The sequence below is a fragment of the Cucurbita moschata genome, unplaced genomic scaffold, assembly GCF_002738365.1.
Source record: "Cucurbita moschata cultivar Rifu unplaced genomic scaffold, Cmos_1.0 Cmo_Scf00009, whole genome shotgun sequence".
NCBI lineage: Eukaryota > Viridiplantae > Streptophyta > Magnoliopsida > Cucurbitales > Cucurbitaceae > Cucurbita > Cucurbita moschata.
Window position 1 is genome coordinate 203,893 of NW_019268525.1, and position 18,127 is coordinate 222,019.

The 18,127-nt window shown below is 37.7% G+C and overlaps 4 protein-coding genes across 9 annotated transcripts in view; 1 reads left to right on the forward strand and 3 right to left on the reverse strand.

Moving 5' to 3' along the window:
• Positions 1-525: 525 nt before the first annotated feature.
• Positions 526-4,715, reverse strand: LOC111446962. Of its 3 annotated transcripts, XM_023085905.1 has the most exons (5): positions 4,548-4,715; positions 2,351-2,825; positions 1,075-1,661; positions 817-912; positions 526-735 (listed from the first exon to the last, which is right to left on the reverse strand). In XM_023085905.1, the coding sequence occupies exons 2-3, from the start codon at positions 2,813-2,815 to the stop codon at positions 1,221-1,223; spliced, it is 906 nt and encodes a 301-aa protein (XP_022941673.1). In that variant the 5' UTR covers positions 2,816-2,825; positions 4,548-4,715; the 3' UTR covers positions 526-735; positions 817-912; positions 1,075-1,220. The 3 variants fall into 3 exon arrangements, with proteins under 3 accessions (XP_022941673.1, XP_022941672.1, XP_022941671.1); XM_023085904.1 differs by lacking the exon at positions 4,548-4,715 and having other exon boundaries at positions 838-912; positions 2,351-3,243; XM_023085903.1 differs by lacking the exon at positions 4,548-4,715 and having other exon boundaries at positions 2,351-3,243.
• A 523-nt stretch (positions 4,716-5,238) lies between these two features.
• LOC111447734 (gibberellin 2-beta-dioxygenase 8-like) lies at positions 5,239-7,088 on the reverse strand. Its single transcript, XM_023087050.1, has 3 exons — positions 6,585-7,088; positions 5,680-6,001; positions 5,239-5,597 (listed from the first exon to the last, which is right to left on the reverse strand). The coding sequence occupies exons 1-3, from the start codon at positions 7,061-7,063 to the stop codon at positions 5,367-5,369; spliced, it is 1,032 nt and encodes a 343-aa protein (XP_022942818.1). The 5' UTR covers positions 7,064-7,088; the 3' UTR covers positions 5,239-5,366.
• Positions 7,089-9,115: 2,027 nt separating this feature from the next.
• Positions 9,116-13,993, reverse strand: LOC111447481 (inactive leucine-rich repeat receptor-like serine/threonine-protein kinase At1g60630). 2 transcript variants are annotated; one of them, XM_023086672.1, is made up of 3 exons: positions 11,720-13,993; positions 9,483-10,133; positions 9,116-9,312 (listed from the first exon to the last, which is right to left on the reverse strand). In XM_023086672.1, the coding sequence occupies exons 1-3, from the start codon at positions 13,035-13,037 to the stop codon at positions 9,230-9,232; spliced, it is 2,052 nt and encodes a 683-aa protein (XP_022942440.1). In that variant the 5' UTR covers positions 13,038-13,993; the 3' UTR covers positions 9,116-9,229. The 2 variants fall into 2 exon arrangements, with proteins under 2 accessions (XP_022942440.1, XP_022942441.1); XM_023086673.1 differs by having other exon boundaries at positions 9,116-10,133; positions 11,720-13,992.
• Positions 13,994-15,206: 1,213 nt separating this feature from the next.
• Positions 15,207-18,127, forward strand: part of LOC111447480 — a 4,765-nt gene continuing 1,844 nt past the window's right edge. The window contains exons 1-8 of one of the 3 annotated variants that reach the window (XM_023086671.1): positions 15,207-15,300; positions 15,419-15,507; positions 15,798-16,451; positions 16,675-16,797; positions 16,985-17,082; positions 17,221-17,338; positions 17,703-17,822; positions 17,957-18,069. In XM_023086671.1, the coding sequence (XP_022942439.1) occupies positions 15,806-16,451; positions 16,675-16,797; positions 16,985-17,082; positions 17,221-17,338; positions 17,703-17,822; positions 17,957-18,069 (1,218 nt within the window). In that variant the 5' untranslated portion in view covers positions 15,207-15,300; positions 15,419-15,507; positions 15,798-15,805. The other 2 variants (XM_023086668.1, XM_023086669.1) reach the window with 2 other exon arrangements.

The following is an 18,127-nucleotide window of genomic DNA, read 5'->3' on the forward strand; positions in this document are numbered from 1 at the left end:
GCTTCAGTTTCAGTTTCAATATGCTTGCAGGTTGGTATTACTTACACTGAGTGGTGGTGATTCTAGGATGAAATACTCTGATCATCTTCCATTTGCTAAAAAAACGTTTTATGCCATATTTGAAAGGGTTTTACGTCCAACCCTGTGGCAAGATATTTGCTAAAGACGATAATCAGGTAATAGTAATGAATAGCAATGAAGAAATGGTTTGTTCTGCATGTCTTTCACAATCTGTTTGTTCTAGACCAAAATATACTATAGAAGTTCTTCAAACTATAAGAGGTTGAAAGATCCCAATTAAAAATTTACCAAAATTTGAAATAACCCAAACTTTGAAAAAACCAAAAGTTGTTCCAAATATACCAAAAATTGTAAAAAAAAAAAAAACAACAAAAACAACCAATATTTTGCCTTTTCAAAGGCCCAAATGTAGAGTTAAATTTCTAATCGATCCAACCCAATCAGACCATTTGTTAATTTAGAAAACCAATATTTAACGTACAACAACCATTAACGAACTAGTCATTTAAAAAACCTATTGTAACTTGATTTTGTAAGCAATAGAGTATTATCCTCCACAGTGAATAACCCATAACTAATTACTTAATTCGTTAGCTTGAACTACGCAGGATGACATTTAACCATACATCCAATAAATTCAATTAAAACTCAACAATGTGGATTCCATCCAAAGGTCTTCTTACACTTTATTCTTCAGCCTCAATGCTGTGTGCCCTGAAAATTGTATTATTTGGAGGTGTCAGTTTGCTCGTTTAAATAAATAAATAAATAAACATTGAAAAGTAGTATTACAACCTCATGAACAGCGTCCACGACCTCAGTTAAATCCATGAGGGAAAATGGGGGAAGCAAACGAAAATGTCTTCAAACAAATCCACCCCAATTAAGTTCCTACAAAGACCCAACAACAAACATCAAAATTTAGCTAACTCAAATACATAAAAGAACTAAATTCATACCAAATCCAAACCTTCTTTCCTTTCCTCTTGAGAGGATGACCCAAAATATATGAAACAAAATGTAACTAGTGGCAAACAAGTGAAAGATGCATACCTCATATTCTGAAACATCTTGATGATATCACTGAAAACAAGACGACTGCAAGGATCAGCCACCCTGAGGTTCAATTATTCCGTATCAAGAAACATCTTGACATATCTACTTTATCCTGAAACATCACGGTGTCAGATTTATCTGCTTTATCCAAGAAACATTGCTACCTTATCTTTCAGGCTGCTCTTCTTCTTCATTACTGAGATCACATCTCCAACATTTTCATTATGCCTTTGATTTTGACTCTTTAAATCACAAGAAAATTGTACATCAGTTGTAACAAATTTGGGTTGCTCATTCTCTACAGACTTCTTAAGCAAAGGACCCAAAAATAAATTCAGCATGTCCTTAGCAGGATCTCCCGTTGTCCTCACACCTATATCAATCTTTTCACCACCTGAAATTGCAGTTGAATCATGAGGAATTGAAGTACTAAGATCCACAGAACTCTGCTTCTTATCATTATTAGTATTGAAAGATCCTTCAGATTGATTCCTGGCGTGGCATGTTCTTGGATTTATGCTACTAGATTCACGTTCTCCATGTAATTCGTGTTTATGGGCCCTATCCTTATCAGCTTCAACATACTGCATGCAAATGAAAATAATTATATCTCTGAAAACAAGTTGTCAGTTTCAACAAACTGCATGCAAATGAAAATAATTATATCCCTGAAAACTAGTGGACAGTATATTAAAAGCATAAATAGTTGTACACCAAACATGTTTTCAAAATTTTGTTTTTGTTTTTTTGAAAAATAAGAAAGATAATTTCAAAAACATGCTTTATTTTTTGTTTTTGGAATTTGACTAAGAATTCAATTTCAAGAAAACCAAATGATTATCAAATGAGATCTAAGCTTATAAAAACTTAAAAACTACTTCCACCTCTAAGCTTCTTTGTTTTGTCAATTACCTTCAACCAATGAGGTTGTAAATTTAAGAAAAAAAAGAAAAAAAAAAACTTTTAGCAAATGTTTTAAAAAATTACCAATGAGTAGTTTTTACAAACTTGTTTTTGCTTTTTGAATTTAACGGAGACTTCAGATGTTTTTTCAAGAAACATGAAAATCATAGTAAAGAAATTGTGGAGAAACCAACATAAAATTCATAAACAAAAAACAAAAGACGAAATCATTATATCTCAAGTATCTGTCATCCTCTTATCATACAATCATACAATAACGTTAGGCATAGCCATGACTTGATTACTACTTGGAATTGAAAGAAAATAAAGTTGTCTTCTTTTATATGCAAGAGAGGGTAAAGTGGCTAACCTCTTTGGCAATGACTATTAGATCTTCCACTGTCAGTTCCATATCATCATCACTTCTGGTGCCCAGGTTTTTTGGTGTTTTTCTTTTTCCCAAAGCAGAGTCCACAAGCTTCCTTCTAAGTCTATTTGATTTCATAGCTGGGACTGCCTCAGGGTCATCAGCATCCTCAGCCTCATCAATTCGACTTGATTTTCGTTTTCTTCCCTTTCTTTTCTTAGAAACACATTCTGGGGTGCATAAATCTTCCACCAAAGTCTCTTTCTGTTGGTGTAACACAGATTTTTGAGGACGCTTAAATGAATTTGCTTCCTTGGCTAGGGAAGCTTGAGATTCAAGTTCTTCCTCAAGACTCTTCTTGTTGTTATCTACATCATTAGATCTCTGTATTTGGTCATCAGCACGAACTCCCAGCATCCACTGCGGTAAACGACGTCCAGTTCCTCCATCAGAAGCAACTCTCACCATCTGTTTCTCCCTGATATTATCTTGCGCCATGAATATAGACTGTTTGATGCATATATATATATATATAAAACGTAACAGCATAAAATTTTCAAGAAGTTCCAGCAGAAACAGACTTTCCCATTATTAAACAAAATCAAAACTCAAGGGAGAGGGAAAGAGAAGGGGCTAGGGTTTCATTAACCTTTATCTATTCTCCTTTACCGCTGTTTGAACCTCTATATTTGGAAGGATTTCAAATCAGTTCTAATTCGAAATCCTTGAACGTGTTTGGATGCAAGAAAAAAAATTGTAGTCAGCTGTGATTTGGAACTCCCTATGCCAGTTCATGGGCATCCATAGTTTCTCCTATATTCAAGAAGATTCAACGCCATTCAATCAAACTCAAACTCAATTAGTTTTTCGACCGAAAACATTAATTTCAATCTTTTCAAATGTTAGGAATCACGACTCTCCACAATGGTATGATATTGTCCACTTTGAGCATAAGCTCTCATGGCTTTGCTTTGGGCTTCCCCAAAAGGCCTCATACCAATGAAGATAGTATTCCTCACTTATAAACCCATGATCTTCCACTAAATTAACCAATGTGGGACACTCCCAATCCCAATAATCCTCAACAATCCTCCCCTCGAACAAAGCACACCCTTTGTTCGACACTTTAGTCACTTTTGACTACACCTTCGAGGCTCGCCATTCTTTGTTCGATATTTGAGGATTCTATTGGCATGGTTAGGTTTAGGGCATGGCTCTGATACCATGTTAGGAATCACGACTCTCCACAATGGTATGATATTATCCACTTTGAGCATAAGCTCTCATGGCTTTGCTTTGGGCTTCCCCAAAAGGCCTCATACCAATGAAGATAGTATTCCTCACTTATAAACCCATGATCTTCCACTAAATTAACCAATGTGGGACACTCCCAATCCCAATAATCCTCAACAATCCTCCCCTCGAACAAAGCACACTATAAGCCTCCCCTGAGGCTTATGGAGCTCTCGAATAGCCTCCCCTTAATTGAGGCTCGACTCCTTCTCTGGAGCCCTCGAACAAAGTACACCATTTGTTCGACACTTTAGTCACTTTTGACTACACCTTCGAGGCTCGCCATTCTTTGTTCGATATTTGAGGATTCTATTGGCATGGTTAGGTTTAGGGCATGGCTCTGATACCATGTTAGGAATCACGACTCTCCACAATGGTATGATATTATCCACTTTGAGCATAAGCTCTCATGGCTTTGCTTTGGGCTTCCCCAAAAGGCCTCATACCAATGAAGATAGTATTCCTCACTTATAAACCCATGATCTTCCACTAAATTAACCAATGTGGGACACTCCCAATCCCAATAATCCTCAACATCAAATGCCGCATCTCGATTCCAACGAGTTTTTGATAGCCAACCAAACTAAAGGTGAGTTATTTTTTCCTCTTTATAAATTAACTCGGATAAGAATTATAGTTTGTTTTGTTGATCAATCGGTTTTTTGTTTTATTGATTCAATCGGTTTACGTTCTTAGTTTTACGTTTTCATTTGGACTAATTCAACATTGGTTGAAGATAAAATCAACGAAGAAAAAAAAAAGTTATTGATGTTCTTCTTCGTCGGTGAAAGAATAAATCAACGTAACCCTAAGAAACAAATTAAAAAACAAAACAGAAGATAAGACCTTGGGTTTTGAAAAATGAGTGGCGGCGATGCGGTTAGAAGAAAAAAAACAGAGAACTTACTCTGTTTGCTCGGAGAGACAGGGGCAGCGGCGATTTCACAGAAGGTTGACACTGTAGCTTGCAGCGGAAGCTGCAGAAATGGCGTCGGGCAGGAACGGCGTGCGGAGGGACGGGAAGCAGCGACTGGAAATGGGAGGGAGGAGGTGGCGGAACGCGGGTGAAAAGCAACTAAAAATGATAAATAAAAGGAAAAATATAGGGAAAATAAATAGAAAATAAGATGTTAAATTATAAATTTGTCCTACAATTAAATAAAAGGTTTAAAAGTTCAATTCATATAATTTTAAAAGGAATTTAAGAGGTGTTAATCAAAACATATATTCTATTTTGGTTATAACTTCACCCATATTTTTCTATTTTATATAAATCCGGAAAACATAAAAGTATCCAGGATATTCGCATAGATATATAAGCAAATAATGATGAGAGACAAAATAAAACTTCATTACATTCATAAAAAAGTTTAAAGAGCAAAACATCAAATCAGCTTCTTAACAATCTTTTGGAAGTCTTGATTGTACTTTTCTGAAGTCATTATTTTGTTTCTAGGCTCTGTAGCTTGCTCGCCTATCTCTCCCATTGCTCTTGAGAATCTTAACCCTTCACCTTCTTATTAGATTGGAAGTGGCATCAGCTCACTGATTAGATTCTTATTAGATTGGAAGTGGCACCAGCTCACTGATTAGATATGTATATGTGTGTACTGGTTAAACCCTTATTTTTAAAGGTTTGATAGATACGTATGCACGTGATTGTTCTTAATCGTTTGGATGTTTATGCATACTTGAAATTGATACTTCCATTTGTTATTGGAGTGATTTACAGCCGAAATCTGGAAAGCCCTACTTTGTACCCAGTTTTTTCCACATCATCTCTCACTTGCTTCCTGTACTCTCCAAAAGTGAAGTGTCTGTATGGTGAAGGCTGCCGGCAACTCCCGATTCCAGACTGGTTAGATGGGCAGAGGAAGTATGCTGTCGAATATCTCTCCCGCACCGAGTTAGTCACCACCCTATGCTTCACACTCTTGTACGTATCGTTGCTCCAAGCCTGCATTTCAAACTATATTTTTATACCCACTTTCTACTTGCTCTACCAAACCATTATACTTCGGAAGACTTTCAGTTTGTACCTGTAGAAGATCTCCAATGTTAACGACAAGGGCTTCCGGAATGGGTTTCACGGCCACCCATTGCGATCCTTTCATCAGCTGAAGCCCGCCGCCGGAATCTTGATGAAGTATGGTCAGATAATCGCTATCGGTGTGGGGCACCAGGCCGGTAACTTCGCCGGGAAACGGACAGATTGGGTAGTGATTCAACCGGAGGAAGCATGTGCTTTCATCGCACATATCTTCAAATACTTCCTTCCGGTGCCCCAAACTCTCCACTAAAACTCCTGCTAGAGATCTTGCGAGCTTCGACATGGCGGTTGCGAGTTCCTCCATCACTTCCCTGGCGTTCGAGGATGTAAGGTCAGTGAGCAATGCACTCTCTTTGTTTTTGTAATCTACTACATTGGTTGATTGTGATATCGAAGTGCATTACTTTTGCTGTCGAACTGTTTGTGAAAATGTCTAGAAGACCTAAAATCTTCAAGTGTTTGTGAAAATGTCTAGAAGACCTAAAATCTTCAAGTGCATGAATATTTCAATGTTAAAGATACAAGTATAGTCCTCAGACGTTGGGTTTTGGATTTGTTTTATTATATTGTTAAATTTTGAATTATGCTTTTATTTAGTGATTGTCATTGAAACTATCAAGGAATGCTATCGTGACATGTTTTTATATGACTCTTAGCTGAGTTGGTGCGATATTATAGCAAACAACTGGACAGGCGAACAGCCTGTCATATTAAGCATTCTGATGTTAACAAAGAAAAACATAACCTAGAATGAAATGGGGGTTTTTTTTTTTTTTTTTTTTGTGTGTAAGTTCAAAGGCTAAATAGACTGTGTTTTAAGCATATGAACTAAATAAATTTGACACAATGCTCAAGAGAAGTTTCTAGTTGGAAGAAGGGTAATAAAATCTATACCTTAAGTGAATGAAGTCGCCATAGCAGTCAGCTTCAGAGACCTTTGTGAGGGGAATGTGAAAAGCTTCAGACCAAGAGAACTGGTTTGGTTGGGTTGCAGTGGCTGCTCCCCATCGGTAAGAATTATCCAAAATCCCACTTGTAGATTTTTTCTCAAAGGGCACCGCAAACAACTTCATTTGTTCTTTGCTCATTCTGCTCAGCAGCTCTGAGCGTATCCCATGGTTAATCACTTGGAAAAATCCCCATTCTGCAGATGCTTCAAAAATCTCTCTACTGCAAGCCATCCTCTCTTTTTCTTTGCCACTTTCCAAACCTTTAAGATCGACAAGAGGGAGCTGACATTCCTCCAGGACAGAGCTAGTTGGTTGATAGCCATTGTGAAGTGGCTGTAAATGAGCTGTGGATTGCAAAAGCAACTCATATTGTTGGAAGAGTGGTGGATTGGAGTTCATCATTGTGGTATCTTCCTTAAACATATGGCTTTCCTATAAAAGTTATTAAACTGAGAAGTGCTGTTTTATAATTCTCTGTTTTTGGAAAGAAAGAAAAAGTTGTTAAATTGTGGGGAGGAGGAAGAGCACAAGTGGAAGAAAACAAAGAGAAGAGAAGAGGACATTGTTAAGGGGCTACCATGTAGTGACAATTGTCGCGAAAATATTGTTTCTCTCTCCTTCCATGTTCTTCCATATTTATGAAGGCAAGGTCGTTCTCAATTTCTTTTAATATTATAGCGATGGGTGACCAAGCCTCTATAAAGTGGAAAACGATGCAAGGGAAACATCCAAAACTGCCTTCAACTTTTTGACTTTTCGGGGACAAGAAAAGTTTACATGGGGGCCCTTTGGTTGTCGTCTACCAAGTTTGTCCCCAATTGGCAGTAGGCCCATATGAAATAGAATGTTCTATTTTTCTCTGATTGTTTATTTAGTTTCTTTTAAGTAATTGTTTATGCTCTGCTGGTTCTTTCCTTTGTGCATAATTGGTGACTAGTTCCTCTAAAACCACGTTGTCCTTTTCTTCTGCACCCAACCTAACCAAACCTGCCATTTCTGGATTCTTCATTGGTTTTGTCAGTTTTTATGTTTTTTACCTCTCCGCTCTGTTTGGCAGATGGATGAAAGACGGGGTCGATAATTTACAGGCATGTCTCTAACTTTTAAGATCATGCCTCTTTTTTATAGTCGCTTTTATCAAATACCAAGAATAGTTAGAATTGTTTTATAAAGACCATAAGCAATCCTAAGCTTAGCAATTTCAGAGAAGTTAATAGTTTATAATTTTGTCCTTTTCCCATATGCCTCAAATGCTCCCATGACCAGCAAGCCACGTCATTTTCGCGGTCTAATATGATTCAAATATAATATTACAAAATTTATATTCGGTACTTACTAGTCTTTTCCTCCTACACCTCTCTTGAATGCCAATTCACTATTTGGGTTGTTGTTTATCCTATCCTTTTTACCTTATTTTACTTAACTTCTTGCATTTAGTGTAAGTTGATTGTAGTGTTAATTGCCATTTGATTTTAAATGTCCATAGTTGAAATGTTCTATCCTTGAGTACACAATCTCATTCTAATGGTTGTAGTCCATATGAGGGATCCTAAATTGGACTCTCATTATCCCTTTCACATTAACCATGCTATATTACTATTTGGAGAGTAACCATGCTATATTACTATTTGGAGAGGTGATCTAGTGAATAAGATATCCCTTTCATATTAACCCTACTATATTACTATTTGGAGAGGTGATCTAGTGAATAAGATGGTTGCCTAATGGAATATCATTCTTAAGCTTATAAATAATGAGTTGTGTTTAAGCTTAATTAACTTCTTTTTATCTTCCATGCAGATCCATTCTCGTGCATACAAAACAAATCCCTTCTCTAACCTGAGCAGCAGAGAGAATCCTGTTGACATGACTTCAACCTTAGCTCAGACTCAAATGATGTATGTTCCAAAGCCACCACATTTTGAGCTTGCAACGTGGCTAGAGTGTAAGAGCACTTCAACTTTTGTAGTCTTGAAAATATGATATTACTCCCAACTATTATTTCCACGTTGTAGCCAATTGCTATGGCAAGATATCTCAGATTTGCTCACACAAAAATTAAGATCCAATCGTAAAAAGTAATGATGATATTGCATCAAACCGCAAGGACAAACCGCTGACTCTTAAAATCATAAGAACTAAATTCACAATTTAACTAAAATATACTCTTATTTTTTAATTTAAAAATTGAGTGTACAAACTTGCAAAGAACAAAAAATTGAGAAATAGTTACTATGGGAAAAAGTGTCTTGTTTCTTGGAAAAAAAAATACTTAGCAAAATAATAATAGTAAAAATAAAAAGTAAGAAGAGAGAAACAACAAGTATTTTGGTTTCTTACCATGTAGGGTTGCTGAGTTTTTGTTGAATATCCACTTACGTTCCAGTCAATCAACTCCCTCAAAAACAGTATGAAGCAAATAATTCACAACGATTATTGATGGAAAACAAAACATCATCAATTGCACTTATGTGTGAAATGTATAAATATTTGATGAATATGAAGCAAATCATTGGAATTGGACTAATGACATTGAATCACCTAAACATGCTCTACACTTTCTTCCTGTTCGTCTGATGGATGAATTACTTATTTCCTATCAAATGAACGGCAAGACGAGGATGAACCAAGTGCATCAGCTCGCTCCTTCTCTGCTTCTTGTTTTGTCGAAACTAGCCCAAAGAAGAAACACTTTACCAATAAAATCTAACAACTTTACACTCTCTACCATCCAAGAAGAAGAATAATAATATATGCCTTGAAAATGAAAATCAACAATAGCAACGACAACAACAATGATAATCAAAATGTAAACTTGTAAAATTGGAGGCCATTCAAATACCTAAATGTTCATCCCTGGGCAAACTCTGGACAATATCAGACCAGCTACCTGGTGAATGGTCACTACTGTTGGATGAGATTTGAACCTCTGCTCTTGTATCTCTTATCATCTTTAGAACTTCTCTCATCATTGGTCGGTTTTGTGGCATTAGCGAAACACAAGCCATTGCAATGTTCAAAAGAGCTTGAAGTTTCTCTTCCGATGCCTCGTTCCCAGATGCAGGATCATCCCCAGACTCTGTCTCCTCTTCTCTAACGGAATTAACCCACTTGGGAATGTCAGAACCATGTTCTTGGACTAGATCTTGAAATGGCGTTTTTCCTGTTAGAAGCTCCAACAGAAGAACACCAAAGCTATAGATGTCAGCTTGTTGTGTGGTTGGCTTACGGATGTCACGGCATTCAGGAGCTCGGTAAAAGAGTGAAGTTGCACTAGATTCTTCAAGTGAATCGGGATCTCGGAATAAGTTAAGTCCGTAATCAGTAAGACATGACTCGAAATCAGATCCTAGTAGTACATTTGAGGATTTCAGGTTTCCATGGGTTAAACCAGGGTTCTGGTGGATATACAACAAACCATTGGCCAAGTCTTCAGCTATTTTAAGGCAGGATGTCCAATGAAGAGGCTTTCCTCCGCCTGAAGTTCTCGATCCTGTTAATGGTAGTCAAACAAATTATTGGTGAAAGCAAGAGGAATTTACTAAGAATGCCCGGATAAGCATTATGTTGATGCCTTGATGGATTTAGAAATTCCAGAAAACAATCATAAAAGTATCACGAATTGTTTTAGAAGAAACAAAAATTTTCATTGATAAGTGAAAGATTACTAAAGTAAAACCCAAAATAATTCTAATCATGAGAATAGTAAACAAAATAACTAACAGCCTGAACTGTCTAAAACTACCAACCTCAAACTAGATTACATAGAAAAGAAGGAGGGAGTGTGGCTTTCTTATCAATCTCTGTCAAACAGTTAGTATCCATGATGATTTATTCTCAGTTTAGTATTCTCTAATGACTGGCGTCCCAGAAGGGTAGACATAAAATAAGCATTATATCTCCTAAATTATTTGGGCATATTAATAGTGTACATTACACAATGAAAGAAGATGCGAAGAATAAAATAATGATAAAATGAGTTGGATAACCTTAAGATCAACTAGCCTAGAAGTTCAGACAAATTTACCGGTCAGCAACTCGGCAAGCTCAGAGTTGGGATGAAAATCCCAGTGAAAAAAGACAAGAGAGAGAAAATCAAGGGAATAAAGTAAAGTGCTACGAACTATGAGTAGCATGAAAACAATTGCATATTTTAAGCACATAACTCTAAGTGGACAGGAGATTAGTGGGGAGAGCCACAGGAAACGCCAGCATAAGAAGCTGAGGTTTTGAAAGATGAGTTGTCAGGCAGAAGAAGGTTAATATTCTTCTCTTTCCCAAATCAACAACACTATTTAATCATATTCAGTTATTTGAAAAATGGGGACAGGAAAATAATGAACATTGTCGTTATTAAGCTGGATGGCAATCCTTCCAAAATATGGCAGATCTATGTAATGGGAAAACGTAATGTGTAGTAGAATGCAGTAGAGTACCACGGTATAGTTATGATGCGCGGCCCACCACTCGACAATGATACAATAATGAATGGATAATCATCTCCACGATCATTCCCAGGGGCACAACGATTAAGACCTTTCACCCATATTTAATCCTTTCTTTTCATTATCCTTTAACATCCATCCATCCAGCAATGTGTTCCAAGGAAAAGAACATGAAAGGGGTGGATGACGAACAAAGCACGTCAACTAAATCAGGGCCCAACAAGGTAAAACCACTGGAGGACAGGTCAAAACTGGCAAAAGTTGAGAGGCAACGGGAAGTGTGGGAAAGCCACGTGATCCGTGTGTCTTAAGCTCAACTTTTGCCCCAAGTCTACCGCAAAACACGAGGTTAGCTTTACTAGAGCGTCCCCAACGCTTTTCTATGAGTTCCCAGAGTATCCTGCCCTCTTGACTTGCCCTAATTTTACGCGAATTTAATGTTTATATATCTACACTTCAGCATGAATTTTGTCCTAATTGTTATATCCTACGGAAGACCATTGTCTTTTTGTTCCTTTGCAATGCCCATTTTCACTTTACAATCGGTAAGAACCCAATTCGTGGCAGAAATTATTCAGTAAAATTTCAACAAAGAAATGATTAAAAAGTGTAGTAGAGGGTGGCCGACACTTACCGTGGATGAGAGAGAAGAGACTGCCATTAGGGAAATAATCATATACGAGCAAGCGTTCTTCCTTAGCCTGGAAATAGGCCCTGAGAGGGACCAAGTTGGGGTGTCTGAGCCGCCCAAGAACCTCCATCTGCCGTCCGAACTCCTCTGCTCGAGGGTACCTTGCATCCTTCAGCCGTTTCACTGTAACAATATACCCAGATTCCATCACAGCCTTGTATGTGCTTCCCATGGTCCCTCTGCCCAAAGTCTCCGCCGAAGCTTTCAACAGATCTTCCAAGCTATAAGTCATTTTCTGATCCCCTGCTCCGCAGAACACTAGGCTTCCTAGTCCTTCACTTTCCCATGAAAATCCCCCTTGCTTTCCTCCATTATTACCTCCTCTGCCGCCGGCGGAGGTTCCAGATGCTTCCTCCATCCTCATCCCCTCGTCGTCGATTCCTTTGTTTCTGACCTCGGATAGGCTCTTTCTTTCCCTGCATTTGCAAATCATACACAGTAGAAGAATGATCAATAGAAGTCCGACAAACCCACCAACGCTTCCTACTATTATCTTGACCAATTTGGTGCGTCTTGAAGACGAGCTTGAGCCAGTGATTTGCGGATAAGAGGGACTCGATGATGGCGCAATGGCAACATTTCCACAGGGCTTCTGAATTTGTTCTCCGCAAAGTTCCAGGTTGCCGGAAAATGACGACACATTGAAGCGGACCAAGGTGGGGGTTACTGGGATGTCGCCGGAGAGTCGGTTGTTAGAGACATTGAAGAATCGAAGACTGGTTTGCTTGAAAGGAGGGATGGAGCCACTGAATTGGTTGTCCTGAAGGTGTAGAACATAGAGACGCCGGAGTTTCAGCAGCGAGTCTGGAATGGGGCCAGATATTTGGTTACCGGAAACGACGATGACCTTCAAGCGGTGAAGGTAGGAGATGGAGCTCGGAAACTCGCCGGAAAAGTTGTTGTCACTCAGATAGAGGGATTTGAGATTAACGAGACCCGAAAGGTCAGGGATTTGACCGGAAAGTGAATTTCCTTTGAAACTAAGAACACGAAGCTGATCTAAACGATTCAAAATTTTGTCGTTAAGAACACCAGAGAGGTTTAGATGTTCCAAAACGAGCTTAGTTACCCGTCCATTTGTGCACTCTTTTACGCCTTGCCAGTTGCAGATGGAACTTCCTCGCCATGGCAGCGAGTTCCCAGGGTCGAGAGATGCTTTCAATGCCAACAGAGCTTCTACATCTCCAGCTTGAACCAGAGGCAGTACACAAACCAACAAGACCAAGAAAAACGGAGAGTACCTCAAAACCATAAGTTTCATCGCAGAAAACACCTTGAAATCACGATCTCAACTACGAAGTAGATCCTCCCGTATCACCAAGAACAGCAATCAAGCTAACAACCGATGCAAAAATGGATTAAACATCTTCAAAGCAAGCAATATTCCCCTCTGCTTCATCTGCTCGCTGTTGGCGCCTTTACTCTCAGAAACCTTTATCTTCACTGTACCTTCAAACTCCCATCATACTCACAGAGTCCAAGAAAAACCAAAATCGCGCCAGTTCGAGTCCTTTTCGTAGTCTTAAGTATCTTTGACCAAAACAAGGAAAAAAAACAGAGTCATCTACCACTTGGACCTCACTCGGATTGGAATTGCAAACAGTTTCACCTTCTGTAGACATGAAGTTGAGAACAAGATGCTCTCCAATGGCGAGGCCCTCGGGAAACCACCGACTGGAGACGCTCGTTCACCGGTAAAAACTCAGGGACATCGTGTCAAAGCCTTCACGTGAACCCCTCTCTGAACTCGCCAACGAGAAATTAAACGACTCTCCTCTCCTCCCCATGGTTGGCGTCTAATTCTTTATTCAAAACGTGCGGACACTATTGAACCCCCCAAAACCAAACTTCAAAAAACACTGAAACAAAAGCCTAAACGAATCCAAAATTTCTGGAACCACAAAACAAAAAAGCCACACCGATTCTCCAACTAGGACAGAAACCGGGGAGTTCCGAAGGGCGATACCGAGGAGGTCTTCCGTGGATTAACAAGCTCGCATTGGCATTTCCAGTGGGTGAAGCTGGTAGATGGAACAGAGACAGGTGGTGTGGTTGAGGAATGAATTGGGAGAAGGAAAGGAAGAGGAATTAGAGGAGTTATAATTGGAGATTGAAGAAGCGGGGCCATTGGCATGGATGTGTACTGCCTGCGTGACACTAATAATGCATGAAAGAGAGGGTGGGGAAATAGGTGAATGAATTGAATGGGAAAGGAAAAGAAGAGGCTCCGAAGGGTAAAACATGAATTAAATTAGTGTGTGGGGGGTGGGAGTGGGAGCTGGAAAACGGGGGCTCCACAATCTCACACGTCTTTTCATTTATTCACTTTTGTTTCTATTACCAATTTGGTCCAATATTTTCCAGATTTGGATGTTACTTTTGAGAACGCTCTAACAAATTCACAACCCGCGCCAAAAGTTAACTAAAAATTAATATCAATTAACTTGTACTCATCTTTAAAAATGGGGAAATAAGTAAATGAAGAGAGATTGATAAATGGAAAATGCTTTTGGTTGATCCACGAGATCGTAACACCCACTCCCCTCTTCCATCGCCAAATTTCTCGACCAAAAGGAAAAAAAACTAAAATAATAAAAACAATGAATTAAAGAGTAAAAAGTGCAAAATTTAAAGTAGGGTCGGGGCCATTTATAAATTAATGAAAACTCAAACATCACGTGGTCAATAAAAGCAATAAAAAATGATTTTATTTTATTTTATTTTATTCACCAACCCTTCGTCAATGCTAAATGAATGGTGTACCACCAACTACTCCTTCACTCCATTTTTGCAACTTCAATAATTTAAATTACAAATTTTTCTATTTCCTTCCCAATATTTTAAGATTGAATAATGATATTTTATGATTAAATTGATATTTTGTATATGAGATCTTTTATATATTTATACACACACATATGAAAGTTAAGTACACGAAAGTGATTAATGTTTGATGCTTCAAAAGTATATAAAACTTTTTAGCATTAGTGCGTATGAAAGTGATGCATGGCTAAAAAGTATGGTGTACATGGAAATAATGTAAATGAAATATATCGTCTATAATTGTTTAATATTTAATATTTTAAAAAATATTACATATTTATTTTTTTATATTAAATATTAAATCCTTCTTATTTTTAACTATAGTCAATTTTAACAAATAAATGATGAATATTTGTTTTCAAAATGAAGCTAATATCCTAATGAAATATATATTATTTTTTAATAATGTAAATCCAAAAGGTAGGGAATGAATTTACAAATCATTTATTATTAAGAGTTTTAGGGTAAATCCGAATTTAAAATAAAATAAGGAAATCTTATTCACAATAAATGAAGATTTACTTAAAAAAGCTTCAATCTTTGAACTTCATCGAAGGCAATAAAGTCCGGGAACTCTTAAAGCTAAAGTTACCAAAATACCCTTTTGAGTTGAAGAATTTGAGAGTAGTCTTAACTGGTCCCTCTCTTCGATTACCAGTTTTTTTTTTCTTTAGCAGTGAGAGAGACCATTTAAGACTCATGTATTCAATAAATCCATCCCCACTCTTCACTTTCCAAACCCTAATCTTAATTCTCTCTTTTTTCATTATTCACAAGCACAGATTCTAAACAACCTTTCTCTCAAACCCCATTTTGCAGATCTCATACAATTACGATCCATGGCGGCTAAATTCTTCTGTGCCTCGTTATTCAATTCCCAGAATCAAGCTTCTTAATTTATGGTTCAGGTAATTTCCTTGGATCGCTTGAATATGTAGGAAAACCAATAGGTTATAACTCACTTGAATGTGTGTTCTTTTAGTTTCTACATTACTCACTTTTGTTTATGATTAATGGGTAGTGGTGATTTTAAGCAATTCTTGTCACATTTGAGTTTCTGACCTCTAATTCAACATTTGGACTGTGTTTTTGTGTCTTTCTTTTTTTTAAGGCATTCATTTTGTACTGTTTCATATTGGATCTCAAATTTGAGGATATTCTACTCTATATGCGGGTTTAGTGTTTTTTTTCTCGTTAGGGATTCTCATGGCAATGCCATCGGGAAATGTGGGTGTTTCCGATAAAGTTCCGTTTCAGAGCGGTGGCGGAGTTGCGGTGAGCGGCGGTGGAGGCAATGGCGGTGGTGAGATCCATCAGCACCGCCCCCGTCCCTGGTATCCTGATGAGCGTGATGGGCTTATCTCATGGTTCCGAGGCGAATTTGCTGCTTCGAATGCGATCATTGATGCCCTTTGCCATCATTTGCGTGCTGTGGGAGAGCCTGGGGAATATGATGTTGTTATTGGGTGTATACAGCAACGGCGGTGCAATTGGACGCCGGTGCTTCATATGCAGCAGTACTTTTCAGTGGCAGAAGTGATGTTTGCACTTCAGCAGGTCACCTCTAGAAGGCAGCAGAGGTTTGTTGATCCTATGAAAGTGGGGTCGAAGTTGTTTAGGAGACCTGGGCCAGCATTTAAGCAGCAGCATCAGCAGCATGGCCATCGCGTTGAAGCCACAGTCAAGGAAGAGATGGTCACTTGTGCAGAGTCTTGTAATGGTGGGAATTCTTCAAGGTTTGTAGGCTCTAGGAAGGTTGAGCAAGTAAGTAATACATGCAAGGAAAGTACTGCAACGGGGGAGGATGGAAAATTGAACGATAAAGATTCAGGGTCAGCTGAGGACATAAAAGGTAACCTTTTGTTCCACTATCAACGTTTAATGGTGCATGAACTTTATTTTTTTGGCTAAATTAGAAGTTTAGTTCTACCTTACATTTTGTAGTGGTGCACTGAAATGTACATGATTCTTGTTATTTCGATCTCATTCCTAGAGGTTTGAATTACTTCAGCTATATATTATGTTGTTGAAAATAGGAGTACATCTTAATTTTGATAAGCTTGTTTGTTGGGTAGATACTCATGGGAAGGACCAAAGTAATAGCAAACCCAAGTGTGCAGAAAATTTAAAAGACAATGCAAGCAATAAAGAATCTCAAGTTGAACCTACTGATGATGGGTGTTCTTCAAGTCAAAGAGGTGAGAACTTGCTCCTTAAATCATATTTGTAGTTGATCTAGTTAGAAATTACAAACAATTGTATCATAAATCATAATTTATTTTAATTTTGCTGCTTTATCCCACTGGTAGTGGAATTATCAAAAATATATTTTTTACTAATGAAAGGGCATCATTATAATCTGTTATCAACCAACTCTTTCCCCAGATAAGGAGCTGCAGTCTGTTCAAAGCCGGAATGGAAAGCAGTATGCTGCCACAGCCCCAAGAACCTTTGTTGCCAATGAGATATTTGATGGAAAGACGGTATAACTGTTTAATTTTATCCTGAATTTGGTTCTTGGGTTCTTTGTGTGAGACTCTGTGAAGGAAAGAGTCCTTCACAATTAGTTTGAGATGGTAGACTGATTCACTTCATATTATTTTATTCTTCTTCTAATTTAGGTTAATGTGATGGATGGATTGAAATTGTATGAAGAATTATTGGATGATATTGAGGTTTCAAAGCTTCTTTCATTGGTGAATGATTTGAGGGCTTCTGGAAAGAGAGGGCAACTCCAAGGCAAGTTCTTGTTCTTTTTAACTCAACTTGGCCATATATATGTTACTTTAAGAAAATTGATTATCATCTTTTTCAAGGAAGTTGTCAAAATAAAATTCAATTAATATGGATTTTGTGAAGGTTTATCCAATTTTGAACCAGATGACAATTATATTACATACAGCCTCGAGATAATGAATTGAAGAATGGGAACAATCACTTAAATGAATGGTACATAAGGATGTTGAAAATCTAACGAACTACTTTGATATCTTAGTACCCTACAATTATGCAAGTGAATGGTACATAAGGATGGACAACTTCTTTATATTTCGTAATTTTCTTAAACTGAATAATATTATATTTTTCTCTGCCACAAAATCAGGTCCGACATATATTGTCTCAAAAAGACCGATGAAGGGTCATGGGAGAGAGATGATCCAGCTAGGCTTTCCGATTGCGGATGCAGCTCATGATGACGACAATTCTTCAGGGCTCTCAAAAGGCATTTACCATTATCTTTGATTTGGATTGCAGTTTTTTAAATTTAGTTGAGCAATATAGCAATAAAGATATATGTTGATGTTAGTTTCTGTTCGATGTAGTATTTTAAATCTCCATTTTTAGTGAATTTTACAGATAGAAGAATAGAATCCATCCCCTCATTGCTTCAAGATCTCATTGATTGCTTGGTTCGGGAGCAAGTGATGACAGTGAAACCAGATTCCTGCATCATTGACTTTTATAACGAGGTCACTAATCAAACGCGTACTTGTTTTTTTTTTTTTTTTTTTTTTTTTTTTAATTTTT